Source organism: Acomys minous, assembly GCF_964271855.1.
Source record: "Acomys minous genome assembly, chromosome: 7".
NCBI classification, from domain to species: Eukaryota; Metazoa; Chordata; class Mammalia; order Rodentia; family Muridae; genus Acomys; species Acomys minous.
Window position 1 is genome coordinate 38,212,424 of NC_140488.1, and position 19,320 is coordinate 38,231,743.

The 19,320-nt window shown below is 39.5% G+C and overlaps 1 protein-coding gene across 4 annotated transcripts in view; it reads right to left on the reverse strand.

The window, feature by feature from the left end:
* PLS3 (plastin 3) overlaps positions 1-19,320 on the reverse strand; it is an 85,907-nt gene that overhangs the window by 28,906 nt on the left and 37,681 nt on the right. For 2 of the 4 annotated variants that reach the window (XM_084788772.1, XM_084788774.1), the window contains exons 2-3: positions 12,916-12,985; positions 9,249-9,329 (exon numbers count right to left, since the gene is read on the reverse strand). In XM_084788772.1, coding sequence (XP_084644898.1) covers positions 9,249-9,321 — 73 coding nt within the window. In that variant the 5' untranslated portion in view covers positions 9,322-9,329; positions 12,916-12,985. The remainder of the gene's footprint in view (positions 1-9,248; positions 9,330-12,915; positions 12,986-19,320) is intronic. The other 2 variants (XM_084788773.1, XM_084788775.1) reach the window with 1 other exon arrangement.

The window sequence follows — 19,320 nt, forward strand, 5'->3', positions numbered from 1 at the left end:
AAACCTCGCAGCTGGTAAAGTCCTTAAAAGACACAAAATGGTGTGTAATTAATTTCAAAGCATTTTATGCTGATTTCATTTTCAATATCCAGTTGAAAAGAGCAAAAAATTAAAAAAAAAAAACAGTAATGCATTCTGAAGCAGCGACAGCCATCAAAAGTGCCAGAAAATGAGGGAGCACAGGCTAGTGTAGCCAGCGCCCATCTTACCAGTAACACTGTTCACCAAAAGCTCAAGACCACGTTTGACGGTGAACTTTTCCCATTTTGAGTTTTGATATAAACATACGCTTTCAATAATGTGTGCATCTAAGAACCAGACCCAGATCAAAAGCAGTTTTAACTGGAAACCAAAATCGCAAACACCAGGCACGATGGTAGCTCTTTCTTGTCTCATTAAAGCTGCCAACATTCTGGAAGCCATTTCTGGCTCATTCACTAACTATACCCTGGCATGAGGCAGGAGAGGCTTTGCATTCGGAAGACTCCTCTTTTCTGCCATCACATTTCCTGATGACTGATTAAAACAGTAAATGATTTACATGCAGCTTATGTTTTCCACAACAGTCACAACGCTTTCTCTGAGCATTTCCGTTCCGAAAATAGGATCACGATGGGTGGACTAACAAGCTACAGGGGGGAAAAAAAAGAAATGCCACCTAGCCACCGAACATAGTGTGTGCACAAAGTAAAGAGCTAACATTTAACAAATATACCCAGTCTATTTAAAAACAAACCCTGAAAAATCACTAGGAGACACTCAGGTTTGCAGTAGACAGAATCATCTTTCACTTTGGCCGCTGAATTCATCAGAAATGAACCAACTGTTGGTTACAAGGAATTCACTCCCGTCTGAGTCTCTGTCTCAGATGACACACATAGAGTCACATCTGCATTTTGTTTTAAAGGAAATCTTATTATTCTCTTTTACCAAGTATTACTTAAAATGCCAGTTACCTCCTTCAACACCCTCCTCCAAAGTAACCTCAAAGTAAATAAACTTATTATACAGCCATGTTCCTGCAGAAGTTTGAATCACACCAAGAATGCATATCCTTAAAAGGCAATGTTTTCCCTCCCCTTGCATCCTGTTATTTAAGCTATTTTAAGGCCTTGTCTGGAGAAAGCTGAGCCAGAATTCAAGTGGTTTTGATTTTAGCTGCTGTTTTACACTGCCCTTGCCTAGGTGGTCTGCGCTGTAATCCATCACTTCAAAAGCATCTTTTGGGGTGCTACTTTGTCTTATAAATATGACAGTAAGGAAAATGAGGGAGGGTTTCCTTTGACTGTCAAGTTTGTGTGTGTGTGTGTGTGTGTTTAACGCTCCTTGAGTCTGTCGAAATCTACTGTTAATTCTTGTAAAAAGGTTGCAACTGTGTGTTCTCATATGCAATACATATGTGGCTTCTACATTAACCCATTATGGACAGTGCTCCTTACAATTTAAAGAAGGAAATGGATCAAGTGCAGATAAACAATATTGTGAAAAGGCTGGAATCAAAACGTTCAATTTAGTTTAACTAATGCATTCTAAGTACTTTTTACAATAAAAAAAGATAGAAAGTATTTAAATGTGTAATAATGGATTTACACAAACACACATTATCTTGAATGCCTATAAAAGTTCACAAAAATATTGAGCTAAAGACTAGACCTAGCTCAGTATGGTGACACACACCTTTAATCCTAGCATTCAGGGTGGCAGAGGCAGGCAGATCTCTCTGAGTTCAAGGCCAGCCTGGTCTACAGAGTGAGTCCAGGATAGCCAGGGCTACACAGAGAAATACTATCTAGAAAAACAGAAACAAAACCAAAAAAGACTTGACCAGGGAGGGGCTGGAGAGCTGGTTCAGTGCTTAAGAGCACTGCTGCTCTTGCAGAGGACTCACCGTTAGTTCCCAGCAACCACCTGGTGGCTTGCAACCATTCATAACTTTTGTTCCAAGGAATCGGACACCCTTTTTCTGTCCTATGATGGTACCAGGCACACATGTGGTACATAGAAATATACACAGGGAAACATACACAATATACAATTAATAAATCTAAAGAAATGTCTAAAAGAACGGGCAAAAAGGGTATATATATATATTATACCTTAAGATCTAAGGAGTAAAGCCAAGCTTTCATTAGGTATTTATTTAGTGGGCATCAGATGCCATTATTGATGGTTGTGAGCTACCATATGGTTGCCAGGAATTGAACTCAGGTCCTCCGGAAGAGCAGACAGTGCTCTTAACTGCTGAGCCATCTCTTCAGTATCATTAGGTATTAAAATATTAAAACTTAGCTGGGCAGTGGTGGTGACACAAACCTTTAGTCTCAGCACTGGGGAGGCAGAAGCAGGCAGATCTCTGAGTTCTGAGCCAGCCTGGTCTACAGTACAGAGTGAGTTCTAGGATGGGCAGGGCTACCTAGAGAGTCTCTGTCTTGGAAAAAAAAAAGACAAAACTTAAAGAAAGGCTGCTACTAAATAGCTCCAGATGTGTAGCTAAAACTGTGGCTGGCCTTCTGCAGTTTCTACTTCTTGAGGTAGGCCCAGTTCATCAAACATAAGTGGACATTTAGAGTCCCACTTGAAGGTAGAATCTATATTGGACATTTAATAGTGGATTCCTGAAGGTGGCATTCACCTATAATTGAAGGCTGGAGCAGTGTGGAGGCCAGGGCTGGGTAGTCAGAGATGCTTACAATCTTTTTCTGTGTTTCTAGCACTTTGGTTATATTTTTCTACCTGCTGCCGCTCCCTCCTCTAAAAATACTCATATACATATTTTTTTTTTGGTTTTGTTTTTTGAGACAGGGTCTTTCTGTGTAGCCTTAGTCATCCTGGATTCTCTTTGTAGACCAGGCTGGCCTCAAACTCACAGCGATCTGCCTGCCTCTGCCTCCCGTGTGCTGGGATTAAAGGGGTGCGCCACCACACCTAGATACTTACATACATTTTTTGTGGACATGTTCTCACATGTATACAGTCCTGCTTCTACTGTCACACAGGTACTTGTACAACTTTTATAGTGTCAGCACATGGTGTTTAGATTATCCCCAAACAGAGACTTCTAATAGTCCATAGATAGTGAACCAGATGCCATAGTAAAAGAGCACTAATTCATTGTTTAGTTGAGATACAATATTTATTTACTTATTTAGTTTGATGAGACAGAGTCTCAGGAAACATATGCTGGTCTTGTACTTGTTAAGTAGCTAAGGCTAACCTTGAATTCTTCTTCTTGTCCTTGCTTCTACATGTTGGCATGTACCACCATGTCCAGTTTTATTTGTTTACATGTTTGTTCATTCATTCATTTATGTTAGTGTGGGCTTAGAAATACATACATATACATTCTCTCTCTCTCTCTCTCTCTCTCTCTCTCTCTCTCTCTCTGCATTTGTGTGTAGTGTGTGTATTTTGTGTGTGTATGTGTGTGTGTGTGTGTGTATGCATACCCAGGGTCTTCTAGATACTAAACACCAGTTCTGCATCTTAGTAAAAAAAAAAAACCTAGCCTCATACTTTTAATTTTTTTCCTGTTTTAACTAAACAACTGCGTAGTGGTGTAGTTTTGTTCAACACTGAAAGTAAACTAGACAAAACTGCCATTTTTCTTTCCTTCTTCTTCTTCTTCTTTTTTTTTTTAGTGGTTTCTGTATACTAGAAAATATCAAGTATTTGGAAACAGTTCAACTTTCTGGGCTGAGAGAAATCTGGTACAGCTAAACTCACCACAGCCAAAATGCTTTGGCTTCAGTTGGTGGGCAACCTCAAAGGAATGCACCCATACTATTCTTGGCCACTTAAGAACCTCCAGTATTCTTGCGTTCCAATGGTCCTGACTTTCATCTTTACAAAAGTTTACTAGAGCATGCCTTGGGAAAGAAAAGTCATAATTTATTGCTATTCTAATAGATTTATCTTATTTTTAACTATGTATGTATGTGTGCGTGCCCTGGGGTGAGTGCACATGTGATTGCAGCTGCTCACAGAGTACAGAAGAGGGTGTCTGATCTCTTGAAGAGGGAGATGGTCAGCTTTCTATGTGGGTGCTGGAACTTGAACCCCAGGTCTTCTGCAAGAGTAGCAAGAAGTCACCTCTCCAGCCCTCAAAAATCTTAATTCAAAAAAGGTGGATGTGTTACCAAAGCTGAACTCAGAGGATTTAAGTTACCCAAGATGCACTGTTTGAGGTATGTAATAATACAAAATTAAAGTCTTAGGACGCAAAAGACATATTCTATCTCGTAAATATTCACTTCGTAAATGAATGAATATGTAATAAATCTCTATGTTTTGTTTGTTTCTTTTTTTTGAGACAGTGTTTCTCTGTGTAGCCCTGGCTGTCCAGGAATTGGCTCTGTAGATCAGGATGGCCTTGAATTCACAGAGATCGGCCTGCTTCTGCCTTCCAAGTGCTAGAACCCAAGGCATGTGACAACACAGCTAAGGGAAAATATATATTTATTAAGGTTATGTTTTTTGAAACAAGGTCTAGACTAGGCTGGCCTTGAACTCACTGAGCTGTGCCTATGTGTGCCTTTGCCTCACAGGTAGTGGGATTAGAGGTATGTGCCACCACACTTAGCCTGAAAAAATAGTTAGAAACCGTGTTTCCCTATCCAGCTTTGGCTAGCCTGGTACTCTTGGGCTCTTGCTTCAACCCCCCTAGTCAAAGGGTTATAGAGAGCAAGGATTACAGGCAGGCACGAATGTGCCAGGCTTTATTCTCTTCAGAAAAAAAAAACAACAACAAACAACAAAATCACACAGGATGTCAGCATTTAAATTAAAACAGAAACGTTTTGTGTTGGGGGAGGGGGCACTATGGTTTCCACTACCCTCGAGGGAAACCCTGAGACAATTATTGAGATAATTAAAATAATTACATATGATTAGAGCTTAACAGTAAGCAGGTGCAAGAAGGGGGTGAAAGAACTGTAAATCCTAATCCTCAATATATTGCTAGTAAAGAGCATTTCAAAGCACTATTAATTGATTGAACAAAACCTGTGATTAGTCGTAATTACAGAGATTTTCTCTGCACACTATGATTTTGCTGAATTTCTAAGCAGATAATCAAGGCTATTATTGCTAAAAGATGAAGAAAATGATTTCCATATTTTGTCACAATTGAAATGAGACAAAGTAGTCCTCTGTACTCTCTCCTACCACATAAGTAGGAAGCAATCATCACTGCCAGGAAAATAACTTCTAGAGCTTGTTTAATAATGAAGCGATCCTTAAATGAAAAATAAATTCCACCACACCTTGGACAGCCTGAAGGCTCTGTAACCAACACCATCTAAAAAGCACAAAGGGATTTGAAGGAAAAAAAAAAATCAAAAGATTCAGGTAAACTTTTCAAGGATTTTTCTGAAAGACAGACTTTACATGAACATTTACTACACGTAACCTCCCCTGCATAAGTGCCCCCCCTCCCGCCAAACTTTTATGTGCTTTAGTGCGATGGCCAAAAAAACCCAAAAAACAAAAAACAAAAAACAAAAAACAAAAAAATCTTCAGTAATAAATTCTTCATGGCAAAGACCCTTTGAATGTACAATTGATCGTGGTAAAATCCCAACTCATCAAAAGACTGTAGTTCCTTGAGATTCAAGTAATTAAGTAGTTACTGAGAAGCTAACATGTGGGAAACGCTGTGGTAGATATTCAGAGGGGGACTAAGGGCAGAACAGGGAGAAACAGTGGCCTCCCAATTCAGATGCACAGCTTGTGAGAGGGGATATATAGAAACCTGTGCATAGAACGGGATTTCACTAAAGTCTCACAGTTCCATCTCCTGCCTGTGCAAAGCGAAGACTCCACAGCGGGAGATTTTTGTTGTTGCTGCTCTAGACTTTTTGCATTCAGACCTCTAATTCAGTGGTTCTCAAACTGTGGGTCGCAACTCCTCTGGGAGGAGGGGTCCAACGACCCTTTCACAGGGTCTGCATATCAGACACCCTGCATGTCCGATATTTACATTATGATTCATAACTAGCAAAATTATATTTATGAAGTAGCAATGAAATAATGTCATGGGTGGGGCCAGTACACCATGAGGAACTGTAGTAAAGGGCTACAGCATTAGGAAGGTTAAGAACCCATTGGTCTAACTAAGCTCTCACTTACTAAATATAATTTAACCCTGTTCCCACCATGACAATAATTGGTCAACTCTCTATCACTGTGTCTTAACAAAGCAATTAAGCTACTTAACTCAAAAAAATTACTCAAAGTCACATCTAAATTAATGTTAATTTAAAAGAAACAGTAAGCATAAATATTTCTAAGAGGGAATACACGAGGCCAAGGCCTTCTTGCAGGAGGCTCGACACAGTGGTCAAGCAATGCAACATTAATAAGTCACAGGCACTCTTCTAACACTCTATTCATAACAAAACAAACTGAGCTGTTCCTAACACTGAAAGATGAAAGTAAGCAAAAGACAAAGGGCAAAGGAAATACATTTCTAAGAACAATTATGATAAGAACAATCCCAAAGAATATTGACAAAGCAGAAAAATTTAACAACAAAATAACCCCACATCTGAGGACCAATAACTTATTTGGCCTTTTTCATCTACAGAATATCTGACTATGTACTTCCAGTCTCCCAGTGTGTCCTAGCTACAGCAGGTTTATTTATTGCTTTATAAAATATACACATATAAATTGAAGATTCAGAACAACTTAACCTTTTCTATCTAGACTTATGATAGGATCTGAATAGGCAATCTAGCTGAGGGTTACTATTATACTCAAGGCATAATAGAACACATATACTTTTATAGAAATGTGGATCATAGACTGGAGATGTATTTCAGTTGGCAGAGTTTTGCCTAGTATGTATAAAGACCTGAGTTCAACCCCCAACACTACATTAAACTTGCTGTGGTTATCTGAATAGGAATGGCCCCCATAGACTCATGTGTTTGCCTATTTGACCCAGAGGAAGTTACACTATCAGGGGGTGTGGCCTTGTTTGAGTAGGTGTGGCCTTGTTGGAAGAAGTGTGTCGCTGAGGGGGCAATCTTAGAGGTCTCCTACCCTCAAGCTATGCTCAGTATGCACAGTCTCCTTCTGTTGCCCATCAATCAAGATGTAGAACTCTCAACTTCATCTCCAGCACCATGTCTGCCTGCACACTGCCATGCTTCCTGCCATGATGACAATGGACTAAACCTCTGAAACTATAAAACAGCTCCAATTAAATGTTTCTTTTATAAGAGTTACGAGGTCATGGTGTCTCTTCAGAGCAATAAAACCCAAACTAAAACAGGTGGCAATGTCTTCAATCTCAGCGCTAGGGAGGTGGAGGAAGGAGAATCAAAGTTTTAAATTATCATGGGCTATTTGGAGAGAATTTTGGAGACCATCTTGGGCTAAAAGAGACTGTCTCAAAAAAATGAACGAGTAAATGAATGAATGAATGAATCAATCAACCAAAAGGGGACAGCGATAACTATCCTTTTAATTTTTATATTAATAGTACATATAGGGCCAGTTTAAGTGTAAATCTTACTTAAATAATAAACTGTTATACTCTAACTTTACTCCCTTTAGTTTATGCAATGCTAAAAAGTCCATTTACTTAAAGCCATTGGTTCTCAACCTTCCTAAGGCTGGGTCCCTTTAATATAGTTCCCAACCATAAAATCATTTTTGTTGCTATTTCATAGCTAAAATTTTGATATTGCTTTGAGTTTAAATGTAAATATTTTTGGAGAGAGATATTTTCCAATGTTTTCTTCTTCTTTTTCTTCTTCTTTTTCTTCTTCTTCTTCTTCTTCTTCTTCTTCTTCTTCTTCTTCTTCTTCTTCTTCTTCTTTCTTCTTCATCTTTTTGTTCCTCTTTTCATTTTTCAAGACAGGGTTTCTCTGTGTAGCCCTGGCTGTCCTGGACTCACTTCTAGACAAGGCTGGCACCGAACTCACAGTGATCCACCTGCCTCTGGGTTCTGAGTACTGGGATTAAAGGTGTGTACCACCATGCAGGGCTTCCCAACATGTTTTTAATCCACAGTTTGAGAACCAGTGCTTAAGTACATGCTACCTCATGTTAGCCTACATACCAGTAATGAAGTATTCCTTCTCCATTTCATTTTATCTTTTATAGACTTGAGCTTTTCAAAGAATGTAAACACTATATATTGCTTCAGTAGCTGAGGAAGAAGGGTGGATAGCAAATTCAAGACTTGATTGGGATATGGAGTAAGTTCAAGGACAGTCTGGGCAACGTATTGAGACCTTGTCTCAAAGTAAAGAGTGAAAAGAAAGCTGAGAAATTTACTTATTATAATTCCAACACCTGTGGGAAGTAAGAGGATCACAAATTTGTATCAGCCTGAGCAACTTAGTGAGACTGTCTCAAAATATACATGGCTGAGGATGTAATAACTCAGTGGTAGAGCACCTGCCTGGCATGCATGATGTTCTGGGTTCAATACCCTGTTCCAGGGAAAAACAAGGACATTACAATATGCCTTTGGCCTCTTTGCCTGATGCTATACTTTTATTTATTGTTAGAAGGATGAACAGTATACATACTGAGTTCAAGGGATACAGAATGGGACTCCTTTCTGAACACATACATACCACAAGAACAGTGAATTCTACCCAATGCTTCAATGTTCATTCACCTCAGAAAAACCTGTTATTCAAAATATTCTAACAATACATGTGTCATCAAAATTTCAAGTGCCACAGCACCTAGATTTCATGAGTAGGACTCTGGGCTCAAAATGCTAGACTATATTAAATACTAGATATAATTAAAGTACTTTAAGCATTAAAAATTTGTATATGCAATATACGCGAGGAGATGAGGGAGTGGGGGGGGGACATGGAAGGAGTTTGAGGGGAAGGAAGGGTGACCGGAAATGATATAAATACAGTACTCACGTAGAAATACTAATAAAATTTATGACATATCTCTCTCTGTGTGTGTGTGTGTGTGTGTGTGTGTGTGTGTGTGTGTGTATGTGTGTATGTGTGTTTGTCAGAGGACAACTTGCAGGAATTAGTTCCCTCCAAATTCAGTTAAGCACCATTAGCTGCTGAGCAATGCCTGCCTGAATTAATACAGTTTTTATTATAAATTCTAAAACTTTATCCATCTAATTTTGGTTTGATTTTTGGAGTCATTCACACAATGTTGCTCAGGCAAAAAGCCAATTCATGATTTTCTTGAGATTTAACATTAAGTCCAAATAAAAATGCCTTTCCTATGGTTATGGTATAAAATGTACTCACCAACTTTTGCAAAGGCCTCTTTGAGTTCATCAAGCTCATCTTTGGAAATCTGAGTGGTTGCCATCTCATCCATGTCACGATCTAAAAGAAAACAAATGGTTCAGTCTTCAAAAGTTTGTGAAGAATACATAACATCAGCATTCTTTGTAAGTTCCAAATGCATTAACCAGACTTGCAAACTACAGAAACAATTTAAATAGGTGACAATGTCATTACACCTAAAATAAAGAGAATAAACAAATGACAAGTACTCATTTATCAAAAGCTATACAGAAAAAAATTATCTGAATCTATCCTGTTATGAATAAATTTAAAGAACTGGAGAGACAGCTTAGCTGTTAAATGCACTGAATACTCTTCCAGAGGACCCAGGTTCAATTCCCAGCACCTACGTGGCAACTCTCAACTGTCTATAACTCCAGTTCCGGGGGATCTGACACCCTCACACACAAAAACATACAAACAAAAATTATTTTAAAAGAATAAATTTAAAATATTAAAATTACATTTATCCACTGTATGGGTGTGTGTGTGTGTGTGTGTGTGTGTGTGTGTGTGTGTGTGTGTGTGTGTTTGGGTGCATACATGTCATAGGGTACATGTAGAGGTCAGAGGACAAATACTGGCATCTATTCTATCTTCACTATGTTATAGTCAGGAACTCTCACTTGGTGGCAAATTTACCCTCCCATGGATACAATCTTAAGCTACATTAAAAGAGACTAAGAAATTACCAAGGTACAACAAGAAAGTGATGAATGACAGAATCTTGATTTTTTTGTTTGTTTGTTTTGTTTTTGTTTTTGGTGCCAATGTGAACATCAAATTCACTTGGCTATTAATTCCTGTAAAATAAGTTACTGATTTCAAACATCATACTGATACCTATCAATTGTTCTTTTGAAAAAAGAGATAAAAAGAAATCAGTCAAAAATATATTTGGTTTTGATATAGAATCTATAGGCATATGTTAATGCATATATACTATGTTAAATTGTTGATGTTATGTACTAGATATAATCTAGTAAGTTTTAATATATGTGTATATAGCAACAATAATAAAGAAGAGGAGGAAAAAGGAGAGGTCATGAATTTGAGAAGGAGTGTGGAGATCATGGGAGGAGTTGGAGGGAGGAAAGGGAAGGGAAAATATTATAATTAAATTATGATCTCAAAAAAATAAATAAATGCCTAAGCAGGGTGCATTGGTTCATGCCTTTAATTCCAACACTCGGGAGGCAGAGGCAGGCAGGATCTCTGTGGGTTCGAGGCCAGCCTGGTCTACAAAGTGAGTCTAGGATAGCCAGGGCTACACAGAGAAACCCTTTCTTGAAAAAAACGAGAGAGAGAGAGAGAGAGAGAGAGAGAGAGAGAGAGAGAGAGAGAGAGAGAAAGACAGAGAGAGACAGTGAGAGAGTGACAGAGAGAGACAGAGAGAGAGAAACAGAGAAAAACAGAGACAGAGACAGAAACATAGGGAAAGACAGGAGAATACCTCCAGTTAGACCTACACTTCGTCCTTTAACTTTGTCACCATTTTTTTTTTTGAGAGAGGGTCTCATATAGCCCAGGATCACCTCTAATTTGTTTGATAGCCTAGGATGCCCATGAAATTCTTCTCATCCTCATACCTTACTCCTCTTTCAAATGCTGGCCCTATAGCATGCGCTACGTGGTTTATTCAGCGCTGGGGATAGAAGCTATGGCTTCACAAATGCTAAGGAAGCACTCTAGTAACTGAGCTCTATTCCTAAACCAGAGATAGTTATTTTACATAATAAGAACTAAAGAAGAAGAGGCCAGAAGCCGTGGGTTTAAGGGCAGGTGTACATGGGAAAGGCTACAAGGAGGAAAGTGGAGGAGATTATGTTATATTTATTTTCAAAAATAAAACACATTTATAAAAGTGTGGGGTCAGGATTGGCGGCACACACCTTTAATCCCAGCACTTGGCAGGCAGATCTCTGTGAGTTCGAGGAGCTCCATGCTAATAAGGCTGCATAGTGATCCGCCTATCATAAACAATCAGTCTTGATACCAAATAAAGTAGCTAAATTTTTTTTTAATTAAAGGGTAACCTTCTGGTAATAATCCTGAATTTATGTATCATTCAGATGATGTTTAACAGTACCATTCATAAAAAAGAAAATCCTAAAGTGGCGTAAGTATAGTTTTATTTACATATTTTTAAAATAATAATTTTGGCTTGTTTTAAATTAGGGCGTGGTTCTGCAGCCCTGGCTGGCTGGGAACTCCCCAGGTAGATCTGGGTAACGTCAAGCTTTTGGCAATCCTCCTACCTCTACACTTCATCATGCTGCAGCTACAGGCTTATGCTGCCATGTCCAGCCCATCGTGGTTTTAACGAAAACTGATTAGCCACTTCCATGAATTATAAATGTAGAACAATGGCATAAAAAGCTTGGGAGTGAGAAAACCTAAAACATGTTTTCTGGTTTGGGTAGTTTGAATGAGTAATAATTTAAAACATGTCAGCTCAAAAAAATCCAAGCATCAATAAAACCCTAAGCAATTTATTTAATTTACATACTACATACAATGTGTGTTTTTTCAAAAAAAAATCAGAAAGAAAATTAAGCAGCTAAGTCGAGACACAAACCACCTGCTCATCAGCCTTACTCCAGATGACAGGACTGTCATCCTTCTGCCTCACTTCCTCCTTTTCCAAATCCCTCCTCATCACGCCTTTCAGCTCCCCTTTTACTCTCACGCCGTATTTCACAAATATTTTATTATTCCTTTTGAAGTGTGTGTGTGTGTGTGTGTGTGTGTGTGTGTGTGTTTGCTTGCACATGTCATACAGTGTAGTGCCTGTAGAGACCAGAAGAGGATGTCAGTCCACTGGTGCTGTATGTGCCCCACGGCCCAGCATTCTAGTCCTCTGGAAAAGCATCATATACTCCTTTGAAAAAGCCTGAAGGCCCTGACAATGTTAAGGTTGTCCGTCCAGGGACACAGTTTTTTAGTTCTTCCTATAGAATTAGGAAATGCTTAGATCTCACTAAAATCGTTTCCTTTTATTTTCCTTTGTTTTTTGACTGTTTCATACAGGTTCTCCCAAAGAAACTAAAGTATCCCAGACTGGTTTACATCTGAAACAAAAAATTTGATAGCATTGATGTTTCTAGATACTTCTTGTACACTAGTCACGCCCAGTAGTTCCTTTTCTCCCACGGACATAGTATATTCTCATTGGGGATGCAATGAGGGGACATCAATCCACATCCTGGTTCTGCTTCTTCCTAATTGTTTATCCACGAGTAGGTTTGCTTCATCTTTCTGAGCCTGGGTGTCTCATTTGCAAATAGCACTAATGATACCTGTTTCCCAGCACCCTCCTAAAGACTAAAGATGATGTGTGAGAAGAGAAATTATAAACTCCAAAGCTTTATACAGCAACTGCAAATCCTCAGTGAAAGAAAATGGGCAACAAGTAACTCCGTAAGGAGTTGTGGAAGACTATGAATATCAGGCATCAGGTCTACTAAAAGTCTTTAAATGGGAGGCATGAAGAACTGTCTCATCTCCCCTATAATTATGGACTCCAGGGCATAACAAGCCTCCCTCATATATCACAATTCCAAGCCTTCAGTCAAAGTAGTTGAAGAAGGATGACCGGAAAGAAATCCTGTGCCCCACATTTTACCTATGATTCAATTAGGCTCTTTCAGAAGGCCAACTTCTGTCCAGAACTTGAAGGTGCAGGCAAGTGATACCTTTTAAAACATACAAGTAATTTTAGTTTAAATAGTTCAAAGTTATCCACAGTTTGTTAATATCGATGCATTCCTCCTGATCTGAACATTTTCTCTTGAGAAATAATGCAGAATAAATGATAAAGAGGTAAAATGAAGATTCAAACTTAGGTCCAATTTCAGAATGTATGACAGGGGAAAGGCTCTCTGAAATGATTTTTCTTTTACCCCTGCAGTCTGCCTTACCACAAAAGTGAACTTTGTTTACATGAAATGAGAGAGAACTAATATTCAAAGAACAGAACTATATTTCCCCTCATTTCTTTTGGCAAATGAACTACCAGTCAAGGATAAAAGATCCCAGGGTCTCTAGTCTTCAAAGCCCTTTGTTCTTCCTGGGCTCTGTTTTTTCCCCCTTGCTTAGTCTGCCTGACTTTTCTATACAGAGAAAGCAGCAGGGAATAAAAAATAAAAGAAAAAGAAAAGAAAAAGCAAGCTCTTTTTCCTAAACATCTGAGACATTGGAAAACAGATTTTCAACTCAGTGCATAAAACAAAAGCAAACAAAACCTGTTTGTTTGTTTGGTTTCAGAAAAGGATACGGTGTACAACTGGGTACGAATTCAGGGCGTCACCCATAGAAGAATCTTATGCTTATGAAGTCATCCCTAATTACAGCATTTGACTAACAATACAGCAATTATGAAACCACTCCACTGGCTCATTTAACTATACAGAAACCCTGGACACAAATCTTTCCTAAGAATGGTTTACCTAAAACTACCTGAAACTATTACTCAAAATTTGAAGGCTGTTCAAGTGAGAAAAAGGAGGGTCCCGATTTCTCGTTTCCTCAGGCACTCGCTTTTGGAATGTGGCTTACTGAACAGTGGACTAACTAGTACGTGTCATTCTGTGCCATTGCAAGGTCAGGAGGAAGGGTGGCACATTCAGGAACTCCTTGGTGGGTAATCAGTTTGGATTAGGAATTTTATATTGTTTCTTTTTTTTTCTCTTGAAACTGGACTGGCAAATAAAGGATAAAATTGGAACAAATCTGGGTTTGTAGCTCAGCATTAGACAGCCTGTCTACCAAGTGCACTGAGTTTTATTTCCAGCAGAACAGAAAACAAACAAGCTGATCAACTACTCCAGCACCCTATGGGATATTCAACATTGACTTCATTTCCAGTTAAAGATTGTCCAGTATAGGACTTACAACTCATGAAGGGGACAGCAATAAAGGGTGAAGAAAACAGAGAAGCTTGTATTATTTTGATATAAAAGAAGATGAAAGTCGAAGGATGTAGCCACCAATGTGGGCAAACAATTCAAGAGCAGGCAACGAAGAAGGGGATATTATTTGTCACGTTCTTCCATCCCAAATAGGTAGTGCCTTGGAACACCCACACTTCACATTCCTATCTGTACCAATAGAAACTACCACCCTCCCTCCTCCTCGGTTAGGGAAATCAACAGCACTAGGCTCAAGGGTGTGTGCCACTCTGTGGGCTCAGGCTTGCCTTGTCTTAGTTTGATTACTCAAACTCCAGTGCTATATTTCTAAATGACTTTGGGACATCTCAACCTGAGTGCCTAACACATTCACTTCTTACTCATCTACACTGAGCAAGCCTAGTATGTATACAAGGCAGTGTGTCAAGTGCCACAGGTACGGACTATTAGGACCCTCCATTCTCTTTTCTCCAGAGACGGGAAACAGATAGCAACTCATTATACTAGAGCTGGCACAGTCATCTGTGCTGAGTGGTAGGTGTCAGAAAACAGTTCCATGAATGTGATAGGACCTTAATCTTTGAGACCGAAGACCTGTTCTAGGCTTAGAGTCCAAAAGAGCCGCTGCATCCTGATGAGACCTGATAGGCTGTGGTCAGAGGGAGGAAGGGTGGGACTGGGAAGATACAAGTGTGGGCGGCGGGGGGGGGGGGGGGTAGGGGTAGGGGGGATAGTAATCAGGATATAATGTGAATAAATTATAATAAATAAAAAAAATAAAAAATAAAGAGATGCTGCTATCTGGAGCGGCAGAAATTCAGGATGGCTGGGATTTTTAGCCTAGGGTTACTGACCAAGGGAGGTGAAACTTAGCAAGAGTGACTCAATTTGAGCTCACTGCCATTCCCTCCCTTCTTTCCTCAGGACTATGACTCAAACCCAGAACCTCAAGCATGCTAAAGAGATGCTCCTTCAGTGAGTCACACCCCTGCCTCACCTCTTCCCCTCACCAGCTCTCCTTCCTGATATACCTACCAGGCCTCATCTTCAGCTTCTCCATTTTTCTTTCAGTCTCCAGGCAAATATATTAAATTTCCTGGATTCTTTCTTACAACCATTGAGATTCTTTTCCATCATGTCCCTTTATAGGTTTTCAGGTTTGATTAATTCTAAGCGTTTCGGTAACTCACTCCCTCCTCTCTCTCTCTCTCTCTCTCTCTCTCTCTCTCTCTCTCTCTCTCTCTCTCTCTCTCCCTCCCTCCCTCTCCCTCTCTCTCCTCTCATAGGGTCTTGCTCTATAACCCAGGCTGGCATGAATTTGGCATCCTCTTGCCTCCATCTCCAGGGTGCTTTTATTACCAGCATGCACCACCATGCCCAACTCAAACTTACTTATTATAGAAAATATAGTTACCATAAAAATAGCATTTAATACCCTTATCAAATCATTTGATGTAAATGTTCATATCTCATTCTCAGTGACCGCCATCCCATCTCATTGGCATCCACCCACCCTCTATCATAGTGCCTGAAAAGTAAGTAATAATAACTTAAATGAACTATTAGCACATGTTTGAAATTTCTATTTTAGCCACTTATAATTGCAGAGGAACTATTTACTGTCGGATACGCTACTTGCTTCATATGTAAAATGGAAGTTACTTCTCAGAATAAAAATCTCTAATCCTTGTAATACTGCCAATTAACATCAAAAGTATTAATTAAATTATTTTTAAAAATGAAAAATTATTTGTTGGGTGTATGTTATTTACTTCAAAGTCACACAGCAAGCAAGAGATGAGCCAAGTCTCACACCTCAGATCTGTCTGAAGAAGTTGATGTTCTCGACCACTCTCTGATAAAACCTCAATAACTTACTGAATGAATTTGCTTTCCTTAGGACTCCACAGGGTAGAACTAGAACTTATTTATTACTTAATTCCCTACAGCACAGGCACAGAGCACTCTGATTTCCTTTAAATTAAAAATGGCTCTTAACTAGCATGCACAACCATTTTTGATCATGCCCCTCACTGAATTCAGCAAGCTACAACTGCTTGTACCTAAATTAATTGCCTAATATCTCCCTGATAGTTCAAGTAGCCCACAGTCCTACCATTTACACCTATGCAGCTTTATGTTTATTTTAACAACCTTCAATACAAACTTTTATTTCTCTATTTTTGAGACAAGGTGTCCCTACGCAGCCCTGGCTGGCCCAGAAGTGGTAATATTCCCCCTTAAGTTTCCCTACTGCTGGGATTATACGAGCTTTGAAAAAGCCTTTTTCTTTTCTTTCTTTTTTCTGTGAAGCCTTGGCTGGCCTGAAACTGTGTAGACCAGGCTGGCCTCAAACTCACAGAGATCCTCCTGCCTCTGCCCCAAGTGGGATTAAAGGTGTGCACCACCATGCCCTGCTGATTACACGTTTTGACTCATAGGTCCCTCTGACCGTGCCTTATTAACTTTTAACCACCACTTTGGTTTGACTCTATCCTTTTCCTTTAAAGACTTCTTCCCTCTGAATCTTCTTTTCCTATCTCTCTGTTTTCCCTTCTTCCCTGCCTATTACATTACTGTCAGCTTCCAAAGTTCTACAGAAGCTCCCCACCCCCCACACCCCAGAAGCCTGATGTCCAATGCTCTGCCTCCCTCTCATCTTTCTCTTCAGCTTGCACAGATTTTTTAATTTTGCCACACAGCTTAGCAATAACTTAGTCTTAATGGAAACATAGGCAAATGCTCATTCATCTATAAGGTCACTTTTCAGTATAAGATTCTTTCAGGACTCTTGTCCTTGAAGCAAACCATGGAATCTTGATAAAGCAGTGCCTTAAGTGCTTAAGAATCTATACATCGTTTTCTTTCCTTTTTTTTTCTCTCTCTCTTTTTGTTTGTTTTCTTCCCCCCCCCCCACAGAGGGTTTCCCTACATAGCTCTGGCTGCCCTGGAACTCTCTGTAGATCAGGCTAGCCTTGGACTCATAGAGATCTGCCTGCCTCTACCTCCTGACTACTGGGATTAAAGATGTGCGCCATCATGCCCAGCACTATACACCATTTTCATTCCAAGCTTTGAAAGTCCAAAGAAGGCAGTCAAATCTTAAATGCCCTTGCAGTGCCTTTAGACTTCTACTTTTGAAATTAAGAAAAACATGGTGACTTTTTTTTTTAAAAGAACTCACTAACCACAGCACATCAGTATTTGAGGCTGTCGTGTATTTGGGGATGGGAAGATGGCTCAGTGGGTAAAGAGCTTGCATGTAAGCCTAAGGACCTGAGTTCAAATAACCAGAACCCATGTAAAGCTGGCCACAATCACACACACCTAAAATGCCAGTGTTCCCAAAGTGAGAGGGTGGAGACAGAAGACTTCCCAGATGCTCCCACGGTAGCCAGTTTGGTATATTTAGTGGCAAACAACGAAGTAACAGAAGGTAGAAGGTGAGGACTGACAGCAGACGCTGTCCTCCAAGCATCACATGTGAGCAGTGTGGGAGCACCCATACGTATATAAACACAAAAGGGTTGTTTTGTTTCTCTGAGTCGTTTTTTGTCTTTTATTTTATTTTTTTAGTAACTTATACTAGGCTTCATTATCACATGTTCACACACATTTTTTTAAATCAGGCTTGATTATTGTTTTCAGACAGAGTCTCATGTAGTCCAAGCTGGCTTAGACTTTCCTACGTAACCTAGTATAACTTTTAGCTCCTGGCTCGCCTATCTCTAGATTCTGAATATTAGGTACCAAGATGCTTGGGTTGTGTGATGCTGAGAACCAAAGCCCAGGCCTTGTGCATGCTAGCACCTAAGCTACATCTCTACTCCATGCCCATTACCAAGTGCTTGCTTTTGTTTGTTTTGTTTTGTTTTTTCCCTGTGAGATAGGGTCTTATTACCTAGCCCAGGCTGGCCTGGAACTCACAGATATTCATTTGCCTCTGCCTCTCAAGTGTTGGGATTAAAACTGTTTACAACTGCACTTGCTCCTGCCAATTGATTTTATAGCCAATGTCCAATTGTCTTTTTATAGTCAATGTGAAGGAAAAAACATATACAGCAGTCTTTACTTAGTACAGTTATGTTTCAGGTCTACCTCTTCTGGTGAATTTTTTTTGACATTTCAGCCATAAACTATAAAACTAATCAGAGAATACTCTTTACAAAACCAGTAGCATTTGAGCTTTTGGTAGAGCTATATATGTTTTCTGGGTTGCAATGAATTAGAATCTGGAAAATAAAGACACTTGTAGAAAGAACATGAATGTGGAAATATGTAGCAAACATTCTTGGTTCATTCTTTTAAATGCGTGTGCGTGTGTGTGTATATGTGTGCATGGAAGACAGAGGACATGGCACTGGGAGTTACAGGCACTGGGGAGCTGCCTAAGGTGGGTGCTGAAAATAGAATGCATGTTCTCTGTAAGAGCAATATGTGTTCTTAATCACTGAAGCACTTTCCAGCCCCTCTTATTGGTTCATTCTAGTTAAAGTAACATAGGCTTGGCCTTGTGGAGCAGCATTATAATCTCACCATGCACTTGGGAGACTGAGGCTAGAGGATTCTAAAATTCAACACAGACCAGGGTTAATTAGCTAGATTATGTTTGAAAATAAAAAAGCAGAGAAGGGCTGGGGAAACAAACAACACATGAATGACAGTATAAAAAAATAGGGCAAATAATTCAAGGTAAGACTTGAAAGACACTTGTGAAATAATCTGAAAAGTCTTATTACTTGATACTGGAGATACGACTCAGCAGTTAAGAACACTGAACCTTTTGTAAAGGACCCAGGTTTGGTTCCCAGCACCCCATGGCAGATCATATCTGTTTGTATTTCTACTTCCAGGGGATTTCAAAACCTCTTCTGTCTTCCAAAAGCACTTGCTGCCTGCGGCGCATATACATACGTGCAAGCAAAATGTGCACATATACACATAATAAGAATAGATACCTATTTTTAAAATTAATTACTTTTAATTTTATTTTGAGCATGGGTGTTTTACCTGAGTGTATGTCTGTGTATGCAGTGCCCACAGAGGCCAGGAGAGGGGATCAGTTCCACGGAACTGGAGTTACAGATGGTTAGAGCAGCCACATAGGTGCTGGGAACTGA